The sequence below is a fragment of the Larus michahellis genome, chromosome 16, assembly GCF_964199755.1.
Source record: "Larus michahellis chromosome 16, bLarMic1.1, whole genome shotgun sequence".
NCBI classification, from domain to species: Eukaryota; Metazoa; Chordata; class Aves; order Charadriiformes; family Laridae; genus Larus; species Larus michahellis.
The window spans coordinates 3,586,807-3,602,765 of NC_133911.1; the positions used below are offsets into that span (position 1 = coordinate 3,586,807).

General features: G+C 45.1%; 1 protein-coding gene across 2 annotated transcripts in view; it reads right to left on the bottom strand.

The window, feature by feature from the left end:
* PUSL1 (pseudouridine synthase like 1) overlaps positions 1 to 14,692 on the bottom strand; it is a 28,569-nt gene extending 13,877 nt beyond the window's left edge. For both annotated transcript variants that reach the window (XM_074560755.1, XM_074560753.1), the window contains exons 1-3: positions 14,547 to 14,692; positions 13,316 to 13,373; positions 5,884 to 6,071 (exon numbers count right to left, since the gene is read on the bottom strand). In XM_074560755.1, coding sequence (XP_074416856.1) covers positions 5,884 to 6,071; positions 13,316 to 13,373; positions 14,547 to 14,605 — 305 coding nt within the window. In that variant the 5' untranslated portion in view covers positions 14,606 to 14,692. The remainder of the gene's footprint in view (positions 1 to 5,883; positions 6,072 to 13,315; positions 13,374 to 14,546) is intronic.
* Positions 14,693 to 15,959: the final 1,267 nt, after the last annotated feature.

The following is a 15,959-nucleotide window of genomic DNA, read 5'->3' on the forward strand; positions in this document are numbered from 1 at the left end:
CATACTGCAGGGAACATACCGTGAAGAGTCACTCTTACACAGGCAGAATCTCTCTGCAGGTGTTACTTTAGAGGATACCTCTCCTTAGAAGGCAGGTTTTCTCCTAGTGTGTGCCTTTCTGTCTTTGGAGTTCGGCATAGAGAGCTGAAGGGATCCAGGGCAGCCAAAAAATGTGATACTATTTGGGACCAAGTAATAGACAAACCTATTTATTTACTTTAAAAAGGTTGGCGCTTCAGTGATTTTTGCCAGCTCGAGTGCTTCTGGCTCACATCCCTTGACTGCAAAGGCTCAGACCACAGAAGAAGAAATTAAAGCTGAGCCACAGGCCTCCACAAAGATTTGCAATAACAAGCCCAGGAGATTGCTCCACTGCTATGAACTCTCAGTAGAAATGCAAACTACATTCTCCAGGCCTGCAAAGGAGTTTGAACCTAGGACCTCCAGCCTCTTCTAAATACAATAATATAATTATTACAGTTATTTTCTTCTGTCTACATGCCTCCACAAACATTTAATTTATCTTGAGCTTCTCTTGTTAATGCTTATGTGATTTTTATTAAATAACTATCCTTTTACTCCCTCTGATAGAGTGATTCTTTCAGAAAAGCCTGTTTATGCTCACATGATTCTTCAGCGCAGGCATCATTTCCTGCCTCTCCTAGCAGATGCAATTACTGCTAGGCTCTTTCTAGCTAGGAATGTCTTTCCAGCATTTATTCCACCAGCCACATTTCAGGCCTTGTTAAGATCCCATTTTTTGAAAGACTGTTGCTAAATAAAGCCTCGTGGCATGCTTTACCTTTTCGACAGAGTCTGAATTTCAGAGGAGGTTAAAGGAAAAAAAGCCCAAAGATACCTAACTAGAAACGGCAATGTATTAGACACAAAGCTGTCCTCCAGAAGTACATCCTTTTCTCCCCACTGACAGCAGAAACTAAATGCCAATTTGCAGGAGGTGAGATGAATCTCAGCTCTGTCTTGTCTCTCAGGCAGCTTTTACTGTGTGCTTACAAAGCTGAAACCTGAAGTAGAAGGTGTGAGTCTACTGTATTAACATCCCTACTTAAGGGACAGCAAAGTCCTCCTGAAGTTACCCCATCTATGAAATACACTCTGATCTTTGTGGATGAGACCTTTCAAATATGCTTTGCAAACCTGAAAGACAGATCGGTTGATAGAAGAGACCTATCATGCTACAAAAAAGGTTATTATTGCTGATGATACAGTCAGCCAGATTGGAATCTTGTTTCCCTTCCAAGCTCTATTGACAATAATGTGTTCTCACAAAGATTCCTCTCTCCATCACCCCCTGCTTGCAACCACATGAAAGTGCTGAGTTTTCTCTTCAGCATTAGGAGAGAATTCTTCTGGCAAAGTAATATTTACAGAGGGAGGGGATGGCTGCTGAATACTCTTAGACTCATACCCGTCACCAAGCTCCTTAATGGAAAGCAGCTGAACCATTTTTAAAAGGTTCAGCCCAAGAGAGGAAGAAGTAGAGCTGACTGCACCCTGATGAACTCCAGGTCTCTAACTGATCAGGACTGAACTGCATTCTATCAGAAGATACCACCTCCTGATACGTACCTGTCAGATCTTAGCGTGAGATAAAAAAAAAACAAACAACTTTTCCCATCTGTGAGATCCCACTGCTGTCTTCTTTTGGAGATGCTCTCTAGATTAAAACTTTCTTCAGCAGCAATCCTGTTTGCTCTTGGACTGATCAGTCAAGGTATCACAAAGCCAGCTATAACTACTAGTACTGAAAGTGGCTACAACAGCAGATTTATCTCTCTAGGACAACTTATTCCATTAAAGCTAGACAACACAACTCACAAGTTACAAGCCAAAACTCAGGGGACAGAGATGAGATTCAGTAGCTGGTAACACATAGAACAGACTGATTATTGCAATGGTACCCTCTGGCTTCAAAAATCAGATAGTTTCAATGCCCAAACAACTGCTTTAGTCTTTTAAGGAAGGAAATTAAAGCTATGACCTATTTCATGTTCCCTGTTACTGATGGAACATCCAGGAAGGGTTTGACTTCCATGGTGTATAGATTCTGACCTAGTTTTCAGTCTGAGCAAAAATAACAAGCAAAATCTCACATAAGTCAAATTGTATTTCAGAATCTTTTTTTTTTTTTAATTGACACAGCAGTCTGAAAAGAAATAATCTCCAGCCCCGCCCCACAGCAGCTGCATTAGACTCTTTACACAAACATCAAAGAAGGTGAAAGCTGTCAAGGGACAGTAACTCACAAACGTTAAGCATGCAACTTCGTTAGCTTGAGAGAGATTTGCTTTGTGTTTGGCCTCTCACGGCAGAGGAATCTAGCTGCTACTTCAAGAGGCCAATGGAGGAACTGGATTTGTAAGTGCAAAACTGTCAGTCTTGCATTATCATGCTAATATTCAATCTCAAGTTTGGGATGCATGATCTGACTTGTTACCGGATGGCTGTCCGTGGGTTGTGTAGTAAAAGCAGTGAAATCAGCATTTGCTTTTCTTTCAGGTACCCACCATGAAACTTTTGCTTTCAGAGAAGACTCAACCAACTCTGCGAACTGTTAAAACATATTTTTGCAAATAAGGTGTGTGGGGAGAGAAATTTCCCTTACAGATTTCTGGGGACTGACAGTCATGCATTTTGAACGGCAGCCACACTCCAGATCAAGGCCGAGCAGCATTAACAGTCATCGCATGCTGCCCTTAGGCTGAGCTCACCCCCTCCAAGACGTCGGAAGAGGGTCTCATGGAGGGACAGCTAAGCTAACGTGGACAGCCAGAAGACTCTTAGGATCAAAGGGAAAAAGCGGTATGGCCTTATGCTGTTCCCAAAACTGTCTGAGGGCTGTCAAAGGAACTGTAAACATCCAGGGAAAAAGGCAAGTTAAAACAACAAAATAAACAGCCACTAACAGGAACTATGTGCCTCTAGTAACAAGGCACTCACCCTGCCTTCCTGCCCTCTTTCCTGAGCTCAGATTCCAAGGATTTTACTTCCTCTTCCCTTCACTCTCTGATGGCTCCCCTGGTGCTTGTTCCAAGGCGAAAGAATGCAGCTGGCGCTGAGACGGTTGCTGCAGCTTCTGCTCCAGTCTCTGACTGAGTTGTGAGCTCGCATATAAAAGGTCCCACTGTCTTTAAATAAATGCAGAGCATCACTGGCATACAACTCCAGAAATGCTGCAGAAAAAGGCTGCAAAACCCAATCCTGAGGCCATGAGAGCTACAGACACTAAACACTTCTTTGGCATAGGCCTACAGAAGGTACATAGGTGGGATTCCAGGCACAATGTACCTTGTTACAGCAGCAAATGTCAGGTCACCACTGTCTCACACACACTCATGACTATCAGCATAGGCTGGAATTTCTTCCCTGGAGTCAATATGCCCTCTAGACATGACATAGCAGAACTCTGAAGGAAGAGTCCCTCCACCTAATGACGCTCCTTGCGGCAACACAGCCCGTGGTGACGGAATGGCCACTGGAGCAAAAATTGACCCCTTCTGTTCATCTCTGCCTCACACTGAGTCAACGTAAGGTCTGGAGCAGGTTGTGTCAGGGACTGCTGAACAACACGGCACTTACATTACTTCAAGCAAGCTAGTGCTGGAACAACAAGCTAGTCACCCTATGTTTCACACAATGTTAATGCAGATGTAGAGTATCTGCAACCTAGCTAGACTCTGCCCAGCACTACAGGTGTCACTGGCATGTGCAGGGCATGCTGGTCACCCTCTAGTCACATCTGTGGATTAGCTGCCTATTTCTACTGCCAACCAGAGGCAGGCAATCTGCTTTGTTGCTTCTAAAAACAGTGGCAAACACCTTAGAGAATCTGATCCCGGGGGCCTAGCTCCCCAGAGGTACTGAATGCCCACCACTGTAGTCAAAGCTAGAGAAGACTCTGCCACCTGGGATTGCTTTCCTCACGTTCCTTCCTCATCTTAAGGTTTGAATGTTTGCAATGTGCTCTGAAAAGGTCAAAACAGCTGATTGAACTGCACATCAACACCTTCTGCAGAGCATGGCACAGCTTCAACCAACTCATACTAACTCACTCTTCGCTTCATACAGCATGTGGAACATGCATGAAAGACCTCCTGGAAAAAAAGTAACACCATCATTCATCTCTCCCTCTCTCAGACCCCAAACTATTAGAGCACCTGCACATTTAGAGCTGGATTCACCGTTCCCCAAACCCTGCAGAACTAAGAACAGATGCAAGTATGATGTCAGTCCTCCAATCCCAGGACTTGCTATGTCAGCATTTGGGTCAGGCCCTGCTTCACAAAGAAGAGATTAGAAAATAAAGCAGAATGGATGAAGCGCGAACAGGGAGTGTACTTCATAGCAATGTTGCTGCTCTTACAACAATCCCTTCATTGGGTGGGGAGGGATGTGCTTTTTTGTCCCAGGCCCTTGCTCTGGCATGGGGAATTTGCCTCCATAATCTTCCTTTATGTTGACGGCACCAGAGGTCAGAAAGACTGCAGTACAGTGAAACAGAGCAAGCCAGACCTCTGAGTAATTACCAACTGGCATCTTCCATCAAAGTTCTTTTGCTCACCTAAATACCTCCTATAAATTACCCATCTTCTTGCACAAAACACTGAAGTACTCTGACACACTCTTCAGTAGGGAACCGTACAGAGATTCAAGTCTTGTTGTGCCAAATGCTGTATGGACAAAGACACTGAAGTTTTCAATTTACGCAAATAAGATAAAATAACACAAGAAAGCATAGAGCGCAGTGAAGCAGCTGCTGGCAAATGGCACGTTGATTCTGTGACATAGCACAGATCTGGCTTTTAGTCTAAAAACCCCAGTGTTTCATTCAATTTACACTTTAACCATAAAAAAGCACCCATGTCTGGGGAAGAACACAGAAACTGTTTGACAGCTGCACAACAGCTTGGGAAAAAAAGCAAAGAACATGAAATTCAATCCACCTTTTGAAAAATTCACAGGGTATAGTAATTACTTATGTAATTGATGCAAATTTCTAACAGGAACTGTTGGTTTAATGATCATTTTTTTCTGCCTTTGAGTGTGGGCGTTTAGACCTAGGTCTCAAACAGAATAAGCTCAGTCTGGAACTCTGCAAGAAGTAACAATTCTTACAAGAAGACAGACAAAAATAGGAAGAAGAAATGTCTGTTCTGCTCTCTGCAGATTGTTGTATCAAGTTCCTCACTACATTCATATGCAACTCTTCCTAGTCATTAACAGTTGGGTATAGTATGAAAAGGACTTTATCCATCCCATTGAGTAAAACATCAAGTCTTGCTACAAAAACATCAAACTGGAGTTTTTGATGTAACTTCTCTAAACCATGTCAAGTGGTAGCTTTGGTCTAGCAGGGAAGAAGAGCGGCTGATCACATGGGAAGGGAAGAATACATTATGCTGACACTAACAGCAATTTTGTTTCCTTGTTCTTCATCTGTTTGCGCAGACACAGGTGAGAGGCAACACTGCAGCCAATTTTTTGCTAAGTGCTAATTCAATAAATAAAGAAAATTAGGGAATTTGGGGAAATAAGCACCACTGAAACTTAACATACTAATCTCCTGGCTCACGTGTGAAACTACAGTCATCCCAGTGAATTCAAAATTTATATGGTGACCCCAATCTCTCACAACTCTTGTTTTCATAGATGATCTCCTAACAACAACAATGTGGAATAAAAGTGATCTTTCATGTGCCAGGGGTCTGGTAGTAGCAGAAATACGGACGTGCAAGGGAGTGGTTTGCTAACACATTAACAGGGGAAAATACACCTTGTGGGCCAAGATGGGAGATCACTACTGCATTTCCTCCTTTCTCCAACAAGGGCAAAATGAAAGATTTTGACTTGTCACCAACTCACCGGATTGGCTCAGGCCTCAGGTGGTAATTAAGAGAGTAGATGAGCTGTTTCTCATTAAAAGCTGGCTTTCCTGGTGCCCTCTGGATGTCCAGGTGAGCAGAGTTGCAGAGTGCGTGGACGCCAGTATCTGTTCGGCTGGAGATGTAGAACTTGATGGGCACAATGGGTTTTAGGTTCTGCGCTGCCTTCTGAAAGCCAACATGAGATAAATTAATGAATATTGGACTCACTTTGAGCTAGCTAGGAAAAAACATCCTCCTCCTTGCTAACCGTGTGTCTCCTTACTGTTCACACAGAGAAGTAATTGACAGTCTTACGATGGTCTGCAAAGAAAGGGACAGAGACGAGCCTGTTTGGGGGACTTCTCCTAGCACCAGTGGCTTCTCAACTTTTGTCCTGAAATCACCTCAAACAGAACATCCAAAATGCCATGTGAGCTACCTTACACGGACAAAACAAAGTAAGAAATATTCACCTACCTATCCTTTGCTTTATATCATTGGGTAAGTGGGAATGAGGAGAGAGAATTATGCATTTAAACCCAGACACCACCCCTGCAATTTACTGCTAAGAACTGGAATCAGATTGCTTCAGCAGCTCTTAAAGAGCTGCAGAACCCAAGCCTTAAAGGGATGGAAAACGCACACGGGGATGTCTGAATTACATCAGCCAAGACACCTGAAAGAGCTCAGGCTGCATCCTTTGCTTCCAGTGCAGGCCAGGACGGTGTAAAATACCGTGGCTTATTGCTACAGGCAGAAGTTCTTTTCCATCCACCATGGGAGCAGGGCTACAGAGGGCAACGTGCTTCCACTAATTGCTGAAAGCAGAGGAGCAGCCAGGGGACCAGATGAGTAGTAGCTTAGCACTGATGTAATGCATTTATTAGTCCCACTGAGAAATATAAATATAAACAGATCTAAGAATCAAGACATGGCTCTCATAAAACACACCAGTAGTTGAGGAGCTGACGCTGAGCTATCCCAGCAGGTACAAATAACCACAGGACAAACACACGCCACCGGCAGTCACAAGATGGAATTTCCTTATATTGGCTGCTTCCACAGCTGCATTAATGCAGGAATGGCTAATCCTCAAGAGTACTGTTTTCTTCAGGAGCTAGTGCTGCCTTAATATTCAGGCAATGTCTCACTCGCGCTGACCTCTGCCATAGTAAAACTAAAGCAGAAAATTACAGACATAATTTATACCATCACAGAATTCAAGTTTTACAGTCACAGAGTTCAAGCTTTTTGGACCAAAAGGCCCCAAAATTACACTGCATCTGAAAAGTAGTTTAAAAATTAGTTAGCAAAGTGTATTGCATCAAGCTGAAACTTACTATTAACTCAAGGGGAAGGACAGTGATTGAGATCCTCTAGGTTCTGCATACGGATTTTGGCATGGATTTGCTGGAGAACCCACCTGTGGTTAGGATTGTTGTTTCCCTTTCCCAACTGTTCCTCTCCTCACAGCTGGCTTTTATCCCCACTTTGGTTCTGCCTTTCCATTCTACCCACTAATAAAGGGCTGGAGAAACAACTGGGTAAATTACTACAGTTCCTGCTGGGAAAGTAAGTAAAACCCTTTATATGAGTCATTAGCATAGTGTTTTCTAATCAAGATGCACACACAAAAGAGAGAGAGAGCGCAAAAGAGATGCTAACAGAGTTGATGAGATGCTATACATTTAAGAGTCTGTCTAGACTGGCCTAAGTTTAGCTAAGCCAGGGTAGGTTTTGGTAAGGGACAAACACTGGTACGTCAGGAAGTTATCGGAATACCAAGGTTTCTAATGCAATGATAAAACCACAGTAGGTCTTACCTACAGTAAGGTGTTAAAGTAGGTTGCTGGAGCACTGCAAAATACAACTTTTTTTCTTTGCGAGGACAGGCCCTTAAACAGAAAATCCAATGTAATTTGTTACAGGGAATGAGTGAAGCATATCTGAAAGACTGAAAAACAATGAAAAAAAGGCAGAAAACCAGATCAATAACTAGAAATTTCCTTCTCTTTCCCACTTCCCCTCCTGAGTAGTGAACCCAGCAGTGGTCTTTATTAGATTTTAATTTGGTACCAAGAGTCAATAAAGTTCGAACTGCTGAGTCACAAATACCTTCCAAACTCCTACTATTTGAGCAGACAGGATTCTGGGCTCTCAGAAACATACCATTAAAATGCACAGGGAGGCAAGGAAAAAACGTAACCGAGCTGCAGGGGAAGGCCTGGGAAACAGAACAGAAATGACCCTAGCTTTTTCCTCTTCCTAATCCTTCTATTTGGGGTTCACATGTGGTTACAATTTACACTGAAAATCTTTATTTATCACCCTTATGTAGAGAGAAGCAGACAGAAATTAAATAGTTTTCTGCAGTAGACCTTGGCTTGTGCCTCAGCAATTTATCTTAAAGCAGAAGCTGCATTTTAAGAGCAAAGTTTCTGCAAAGGTATGTTCAGGTTTTGCAGGCTCCTCCTTTCCTCCACCTTCTTCTCCTCGTCCTTTCTCATCAGGCAAAAACCAGCCAGTGGGCACACTTTTGGGTGGCGGTAGAGGGAGAGAGAGAACAGGAGAGAGCACGGAAAACATCCTCCTTTCTTGTGCTGGGCTTGGAGAAATTTGGATGCAGCGCTCCTTGGATCCCACACTGCATCCCATTTCAATCACTGCATCTGAACAGAACACTGGATCTCTTCTCCTCTGCCAGCGGGAGTTGAGCCCTGTGGCAGAGCCGACAGGAGAGGAGGAGAGGATTGCAGACTCCAAGGCAAATCTGGTTATTTTGAATCCACAAAGGTGCAGGACTGAATGACCAGTCCAACAAATGGTATTTTCCCAGCTGCCTTTCTCCAGCGCAATTTAACTTTCTCCCAGACACACCTCTCTAGAGAAATGACTGAAGGATATATGTGCTGGGCATCCAAGGAGGAATGTGACCACCATCAACAGCAAATCTCAGTTTGTGAAAGCTGAAAGCTTTGTTTGTGGATTCTTCCTCCAGCCTAACAGGCATGCAATTGATAATATATCATCAACTGCTGCCTCCAGTTTCAATTTTAACATTTCATTTAAATCCCATCCTAATTAATCTCCTTAAAGAGAATTTTTGAACTGCTGAACTTCTTTGCAGGCAATTCAGAAACGACCACTTCACCTATGCAAATGTCTCATATCTGTACCATCCAGATGTCCTTTGAGCCTATAGGCAGATGATGGTTTCTTCCTTTGGTTCATATATACTTTAATCCGTTAAAAAAGATGCATTATTTACATTTAGTCAGTGCTTGGATAGCAACCAGTTTTTCCTGCCCTTTCAGAACAAAAAAAAAAAAGACCCTAAAACAAGCAGGCCTTTCATCTGAGGAACTCAAAAGGCTTTACTGCTATTAATCCAGATCCTTACCCTGTTGATTATTATCTAAGGATTCCTATGGGGGAAACTGAGGCAGGCGTTAAGCACTTTACCCACGGGCACCCAGCTAAAAAGCAGTAGAGAAGATACAGGAATAAAGGAGCTGGACTGTCCTCCCATGTGCTCAGAGTTCACAGGTCTCTGCTCCCTTCTTTAAGCCACAGAGCATGCAAATATCCTTCTCTTTAGCAGGTGTTACAAACACTGGAATCTTGGCTTGGCACCTGCTAGAGGCCTTTCATTGAGCCAGATCTTATCCATTTTCACTTAGTCTTTACTTCCCGAGTCACAGTCGTTCCAGACGATCATGTTTCTGGAGAAGCAATAAGCATCCCAGGGTGTCAGTTTATACCTCTAATACCCTGCATACCAGTCCTGCAGGGAAAAGTATTACTTGCATTTAGTGGGTCTGTTCTACTAACAGGTTTCATTCACTAAGCACTTCCATATTTTAAATCATGCTGAAATTTCCACCATTGTGTGCCAGAATGATATGGATCCACATTCCAAATTGCTATTATTACTCGCAGCTCTGTTCTCTCCTCACTCTGTACAAATGCTGGAGAGGCAAGATGGAGAACAGGCCCGTTAATGTATACCACCTATGGCGGGAGAGCAAAAGTTCATCCACTTCTCTCCCTGAAGTCTAAATAAAAAAATCCTCAAGACTCAGCCATCTACCTCTACAGACCATCTGGGAACCACAAAAGGAACCTGTGAAAACAATTGTGGATGGGTGTGTTGAAAAGCAAGTGTGCATTAGGAATGTTTGGGAAAAATAAGCGTCTATTTCACTTTCACAGCAGCTGTACCGCTTACTGGTTTCATCATGCATAATGGTGTTAGTGGCACAGACACAAGGGATTGCACTGCGTTACTGAGGATGCTGCACAATTTATAAGTTGCTGTGGTCTAATAAATAATATCGTGCAAGCTTCTGGTTGGAAGTCATCACACCCTCGCTGACTCAACAGGTGCTATGTCAACTGCAAGTAATTAAAAATCTAACTCATTTTTAGTAGAATAGATAAAAGTTGAAGTGAAAGCCAGGAAGAAACAGCTGAGAAAGTGGCTTCTGCTAAAAGAAAGGTTTTCCAAAGCAATTTCCTATGCCACTGAAATTATTATCCACACAGGGGTTGAAGATGACAGTTCTCTGGGTCTATTTTCTGTTCTCTCGTCCCTTTTTTTTTTTTTTTTTGTGGGGGGGGCTGGACTCAGGTGGGGACATTGGTTGTCCCAAAGCTGCCTTGCATAGGAAGGAGTTTGTGTATGTTCTCTTTCTCTCCTCTCCTACTCCCCCTTTTCCTTTCACAAGGAATAATATCTGGCCTTAGCACAAGGCTGCTGGCCAAAGCAGAGCTTCGTGTGGGGAAGATTAGTTTCGGGCAGGATTTACCAGCACAATGGGAAACAGCACACTCAGGAGATGGTTCAAACCAAACATGAAAGGGAACTTAATTCTGTACATCCTCACAGGCCTCGCATATGGTGCCTGTTAGCACAAGCAACAGCTACTCACTTTAGCAAAAAGTGCTACACAGATCTTCCTTTACAGTGGGGACATTTGTAAGAAGTGGGACTAGAATGTGAAGTCCTGCATTTTCTAAGTTTCCACAAGGAACCAGAGGGAGCCAAGTCACAGGATTCAAACTTCCCAATCCGGGGAAGCAAGGTCTGGAATTTTGGTTTGGACCCATCACTAGCAAGCTGGGCTTCCAAGCGCTTCAAGACAAATATGTTGTCTCCAAGAAAGAAAGCAAGCGTTGCCTGCAAAGCTCACCCCCTCAAAGATATTTTAAAAGCTTTTTCAAATATCTACATCTGTCCCCGAACTAAAAGAAGTCTCCCTTTCCTTCAGACAGCCCCAGGGCTCCCTTACATAGCAGTACTGAGGACTACAAAAGCTTCCACGTCCTGTAGGACAAAGGGTTAGAGACAGGCCTTCTGCTCAGACCCAGTCCAGCAATTTTCCCTTATCACACAGAGGGCTGCAGTACATGCTCACACACCAGTCCATTACATTTTTAACGGCACAGTTGTCAAAACACAAGGTCTACACCTCACAGGTTATTTGCTTGTCTGTAACTGCAAACAAATGTCTGAACATATTTAGAATACAATAAGGATCTCATTACAGATTTAATTTTGCCCTTCCCTTCAGTTGCCTTCCTGGCTTTGGAAAGTTGTGAAGTTCAAGGCTGCACAGAAATGGAGGAAGATAAATTCCTACAGGCCCCAGAAGTTTTCTATTAAAGTTGCTTTAAGACTTCCCATGTGGTTCTAATAGACACAGCCCTGCTCAGCAGTGCCCAGCATCAATACCACCACATGAAAGCAAAGCACATATCCCAGAACTGGCCTGCAAAGTGCTGATACTATGAAAAGACAACACCAAATAAGTTTATCTTTTTCTTTTTTTCTTCTTCTTTTCTCCTTTAATCACCCATCCTACCCATTCGCCTATTAAAACAAAGTTACTCGGATAATGCAAAACAACTGCTGGGCTCACCCAAAGTCCGGCGCCTGGAGCTGAGACACTGGATGGTTCAGAGGATTAGATAAATGAGATAGAAAGTCCTTTGGGGCTCTTCTTTCAAGATTTGCACAATATTTATACACTTTCTCCACAATGGTCTCAGGCAAGAAGCCATACAAATACACCCTGAGAACTCTCATTCAAACCATAATTCATCACACTTTCCTCCTGTAGACCGCTCAGCAAGAGCATGCAAGAACCCTCATCCTCACTCAGTAAAGCAAGGCACAGAGTGGAAACGTGTTGGCCACGGTCATGGAGTGGCTGGGTGGGACAGTGAGTCTGCTCCTGGACCAGCTCCTCAACAACTCCACTCCTGCACAACACCAGGACTGTATGCAGCTAATGCAGGCAGAGTGCAGACTATCACAAATAAGCCTGGTGGGCACACCACCTTCAAACTGCTACAGCTTGCGATCTCAGGTTAGACAGTCTGACCGAACCAAACAGAATAACAAAAAGGCATGATCTGACTTAAGCAATCAGTTTCAACCTCTTCAGCCATCTCCTATCTTCTAAACGGGCACAAGCGTCATTTCAAACTACACAGTGCTTCTAAGGCAAGAGAGGAAAATAATGCAGCTTCCTTTTGATTCCTGCCCTGCACAGGAAAATGGGATTCACCAGCACTGCCCAAACAAAGGCAGCTCAACAGCAGCTTGTAATTAAATTACCATTAGGTACACAAACATTCAGGTGTACTGAGCATTTCCCCTGTGCAAGTGACTTACTTTCTACTCGCTAGTGTAACAGTGCATCTTTGGCACTACTATTGCACACTCACTCCAAACCCAAACAGCACTTCGGTTCTTACATTCTGGGAAATCCCAGGCAGCAGCACCGGAACAACAGTGATCACAGGATCATACCTTTTTTCACCCCCATATTAGACGAACTCCAGAAGAATGAAAACGAAGCTTTTTTTTTTTTCCTTTGGAACAATGGATATCCTGTTGTGCTTTGTTCCATGTCTGAAAAGGTCTGTCAGAGACATCCTCTCCTGGGAGGACACAGCATCTAGTTTCTAAACCCATAAAGGACTTAGATAGGAACTGGAAGCAGGTAAGCTAAGCCTGCTCAGAACTGAGGCAGTTCTAAGAAAGAGCGGAGGCAAAGCTGTAAGAGCTAATGAAGCTCACATGCTCAAGTACATCCAGGTGGGCCAGCACTTGAGCAGGGACTCTCAGAATCATAGTTCTGGACTCGGATGCCTCAATTTCAAGTCTCACTGAAGGGTTCACATCTTTTTCAGGATCAGGATCTTAACGGTTCTGACTTCACCCTGACCTATTTCTTTCACCTGTGTACTGCCGTCATTTCTAAGGCACTTTGACTATTTTGAATATTATAGTGTTTAGCACTATACAAGTGTCTTATTGTGTGTTAATTTAAAAATAATATTTATCCTTGATAATATCTGTAGCTCAACAATGTGACCCTAGAAGTTTCATTTTAATGACAATATGATTTGCGAGCACCTACCTGCAAATAATTCTGGACTCCAAGTATTGACTGATCATTCAAAGTCTCCATAACCCCACTGCAAAGCAAAACAAATACAATAGTTACTGACCCAAGGATTAGACACAGAGTCCACCAACACATCTAGAAGTTAATGGGGGACAGTCATCAAACTGTTTGCTATTGAGCGACCTGGATCTTTTTACGGAACTTGCAGGGACCAAACACTTTGATGAAGGGACAGGAAAACAGATGCAGCAGTTATTTGCAAGAAAGGAGGCTGGAAATAAAAATATTCCTTCAAATGTTACTCTCTGGACTAGCCCTTCGGATGGAGGTGGACGTGAAGGGGAGACAAGGCAGACAAATTACACTAGAAAATAATTTGCAGTTAAAACGATTTCAGGGCCAGGAGTTGGTTGCCAGTTGCAGGTCTGTTTTTTGCAGGCCCTGTGGATATCATCAAGGGGCTCGAAGACCACAGAGACGGCGTGTGAAGAGCTTCCTTCTCTACTACAGAAGTCACAGCCATGCACAAAAGCTGCTGAAGTGCACAGAGATACATCCTGAGGCTAAACCCAACCTACCAGTAACTACTCGGAGTAATTTAGGTCAGTACTCACAGTGACACCGCCCACGTGTTGCAAAAGTAGTGTGGGTTTTGGCATATCATGGTATTATTCTGTAAAAACCTCATGAAGATAGGCACAATTCCATGAGCTGAGGCTGCGCAAGTTCTCCCACATACTTTTTTTTTTTTTTTTAATGTAAACAAGCACAGCTACACATGTGGGATGTTTAAGGCCTGGGGAAACCCAAGCTCAGCTGCCCTCCTGCAGGACTCGGCCCACAGACCTTTCCACCTGCACCTCTCGGGCAGCGCAGGTACCCAAACCACCAAGCTCCAGCTGCCCAACAAACCACCACCGCTGCAGGAAACCCAGGCGCTCGCCTCCCCCCCCCACACACAGCCCGAGATCACAATTCTGCCGCCTCCTCTGTCCTTTGATGTTTTCTTCTTTGCCCTTTTAATGCATTTCCTGCCCAAACCATCCCCTTCCTAACACACATAGCAGCAGCTCTCTGCGTGCTCTCACCTACTCAGCAAGGGATTTACCCCTCACCAAAACCACCCATCCTTTCCCCAACCTTCTCCCTGTCGCTCCCTCACGGCTGACCACCTCCCCCTCAGGGCCGCAGCAGTCGCTGGTTGACTTCCAACGCGCCTGGCTGAGGTAGCTGAGGCACCTACCTATATTTAGTGCCAAAGTACTGAAAGAACACTAGGTATCGGGTTGGGGGAGAAACCATCTTTCCTGCCTAAGGCCCTACGGCGGAGGGGCAGAGGGGCCCGGGGAGCAGCCGGGCGGCCTTCCCGCCCCTTCCCGCCGGCGGCCCGCCCAGCGCCGCCCGCTTCCGCCGCCGCCGCCGCCGCCGCGCTGTGTGGGCCCCGGCCAGCTGAGGCGGTGCGGCGGGGTCGCTGTGGCGGGGCGCGGAGCTGGGCCCCGGCCCCGGCCCCGGCCCCGGCCCCGGCCCCGCTCGCCTCAGTGCCCGGGGCGGCGAGAGGAGGCGAACGGCAGCCGTTCAGCTGGGCGACCGCGGTCCTGCCCGGGCACAGGCCGCCGGTTTGGCCCGGGAGAGCGGCCCCGGGACTCCGCGCCTCCCGTCTTCTGTCCCTGTCTGTGGTTTTCTGACTGACCGGAGGTGGCCCAGCCTGTGGTGGCGAGAGAGGAGATCCCTCTCGAATCCTGGGCTCTATCGTCTCGCCTGCTCTTTGGCTCTTGAGTTATACTACAGGCAGCCGTCTTGTGGCAAGTGGCCTTGCCTTAGCATTTGCCACTAGAAACTGCCCGAGCTGGACTTCTTGTTTGGGTGTTTTTTCTCAACTTCTAATGAGAATTGGTCCCTTGGGCTATTCCTAGCACAGTTCAGGGAGCTTCAGTTGCCTCCTGGGTCAGATACGCGTCTCAGAAAATTAAAAGAGTTAAAAGTGCCAGAGGAGGAGCGTAACTCCACAGAAAAATGTACAGTACTTCAAGGAGGCTTATAAGAAAGATGGGGACAGATTTTTTAGCAGGGCCTGTTGCAACAGGACAAGGGGCAATGGCTTTAAACAAAAAGAGGGAAGATGTAGAGTAGATGTAAGGAAGAAACGTTTTATGCTGAAGGTGGTGAGACACTGGCCCAGGTTGCCTGCAGAGGTGATGGATGCCCCATCCCTGGAAACATTCCAGGTCAGGTTGGATGGGGCTTTTGAGCAACCTGATGTTGAAGATGAGTTGATGAAGATCAAACCTGAGCTGAAGATGTCCCTGCCCATGGCAAGGGGTTGGACTAGATGACCTTTAAAGGTCCCTTCCCACTCAAACCGTTCTCTGGGGCAAGAAGTTCAGAGGGCGAGGCCCAGGACACAGCAATGGGGTAGTGAGTGGCCTTTCGGAATTACTTGTGAGCTTGGGGTTGTCGACTTGAAGGCTCTGATGTTCCCGACCTACAGCGAATCTACCCCACGTGAAGCTGCTCTGCCAACAGCCATGGCAAAGTCCCCGCAAAAACCAGCCCAGACGTTTTGGGCGAGCTCGCATTCATCCTGCCTATGAAAAGATGTGTGCAGCTACCACTTAGCAAGGGTAAATAACAGCTACAGCGACAAAAATAGGCTGAG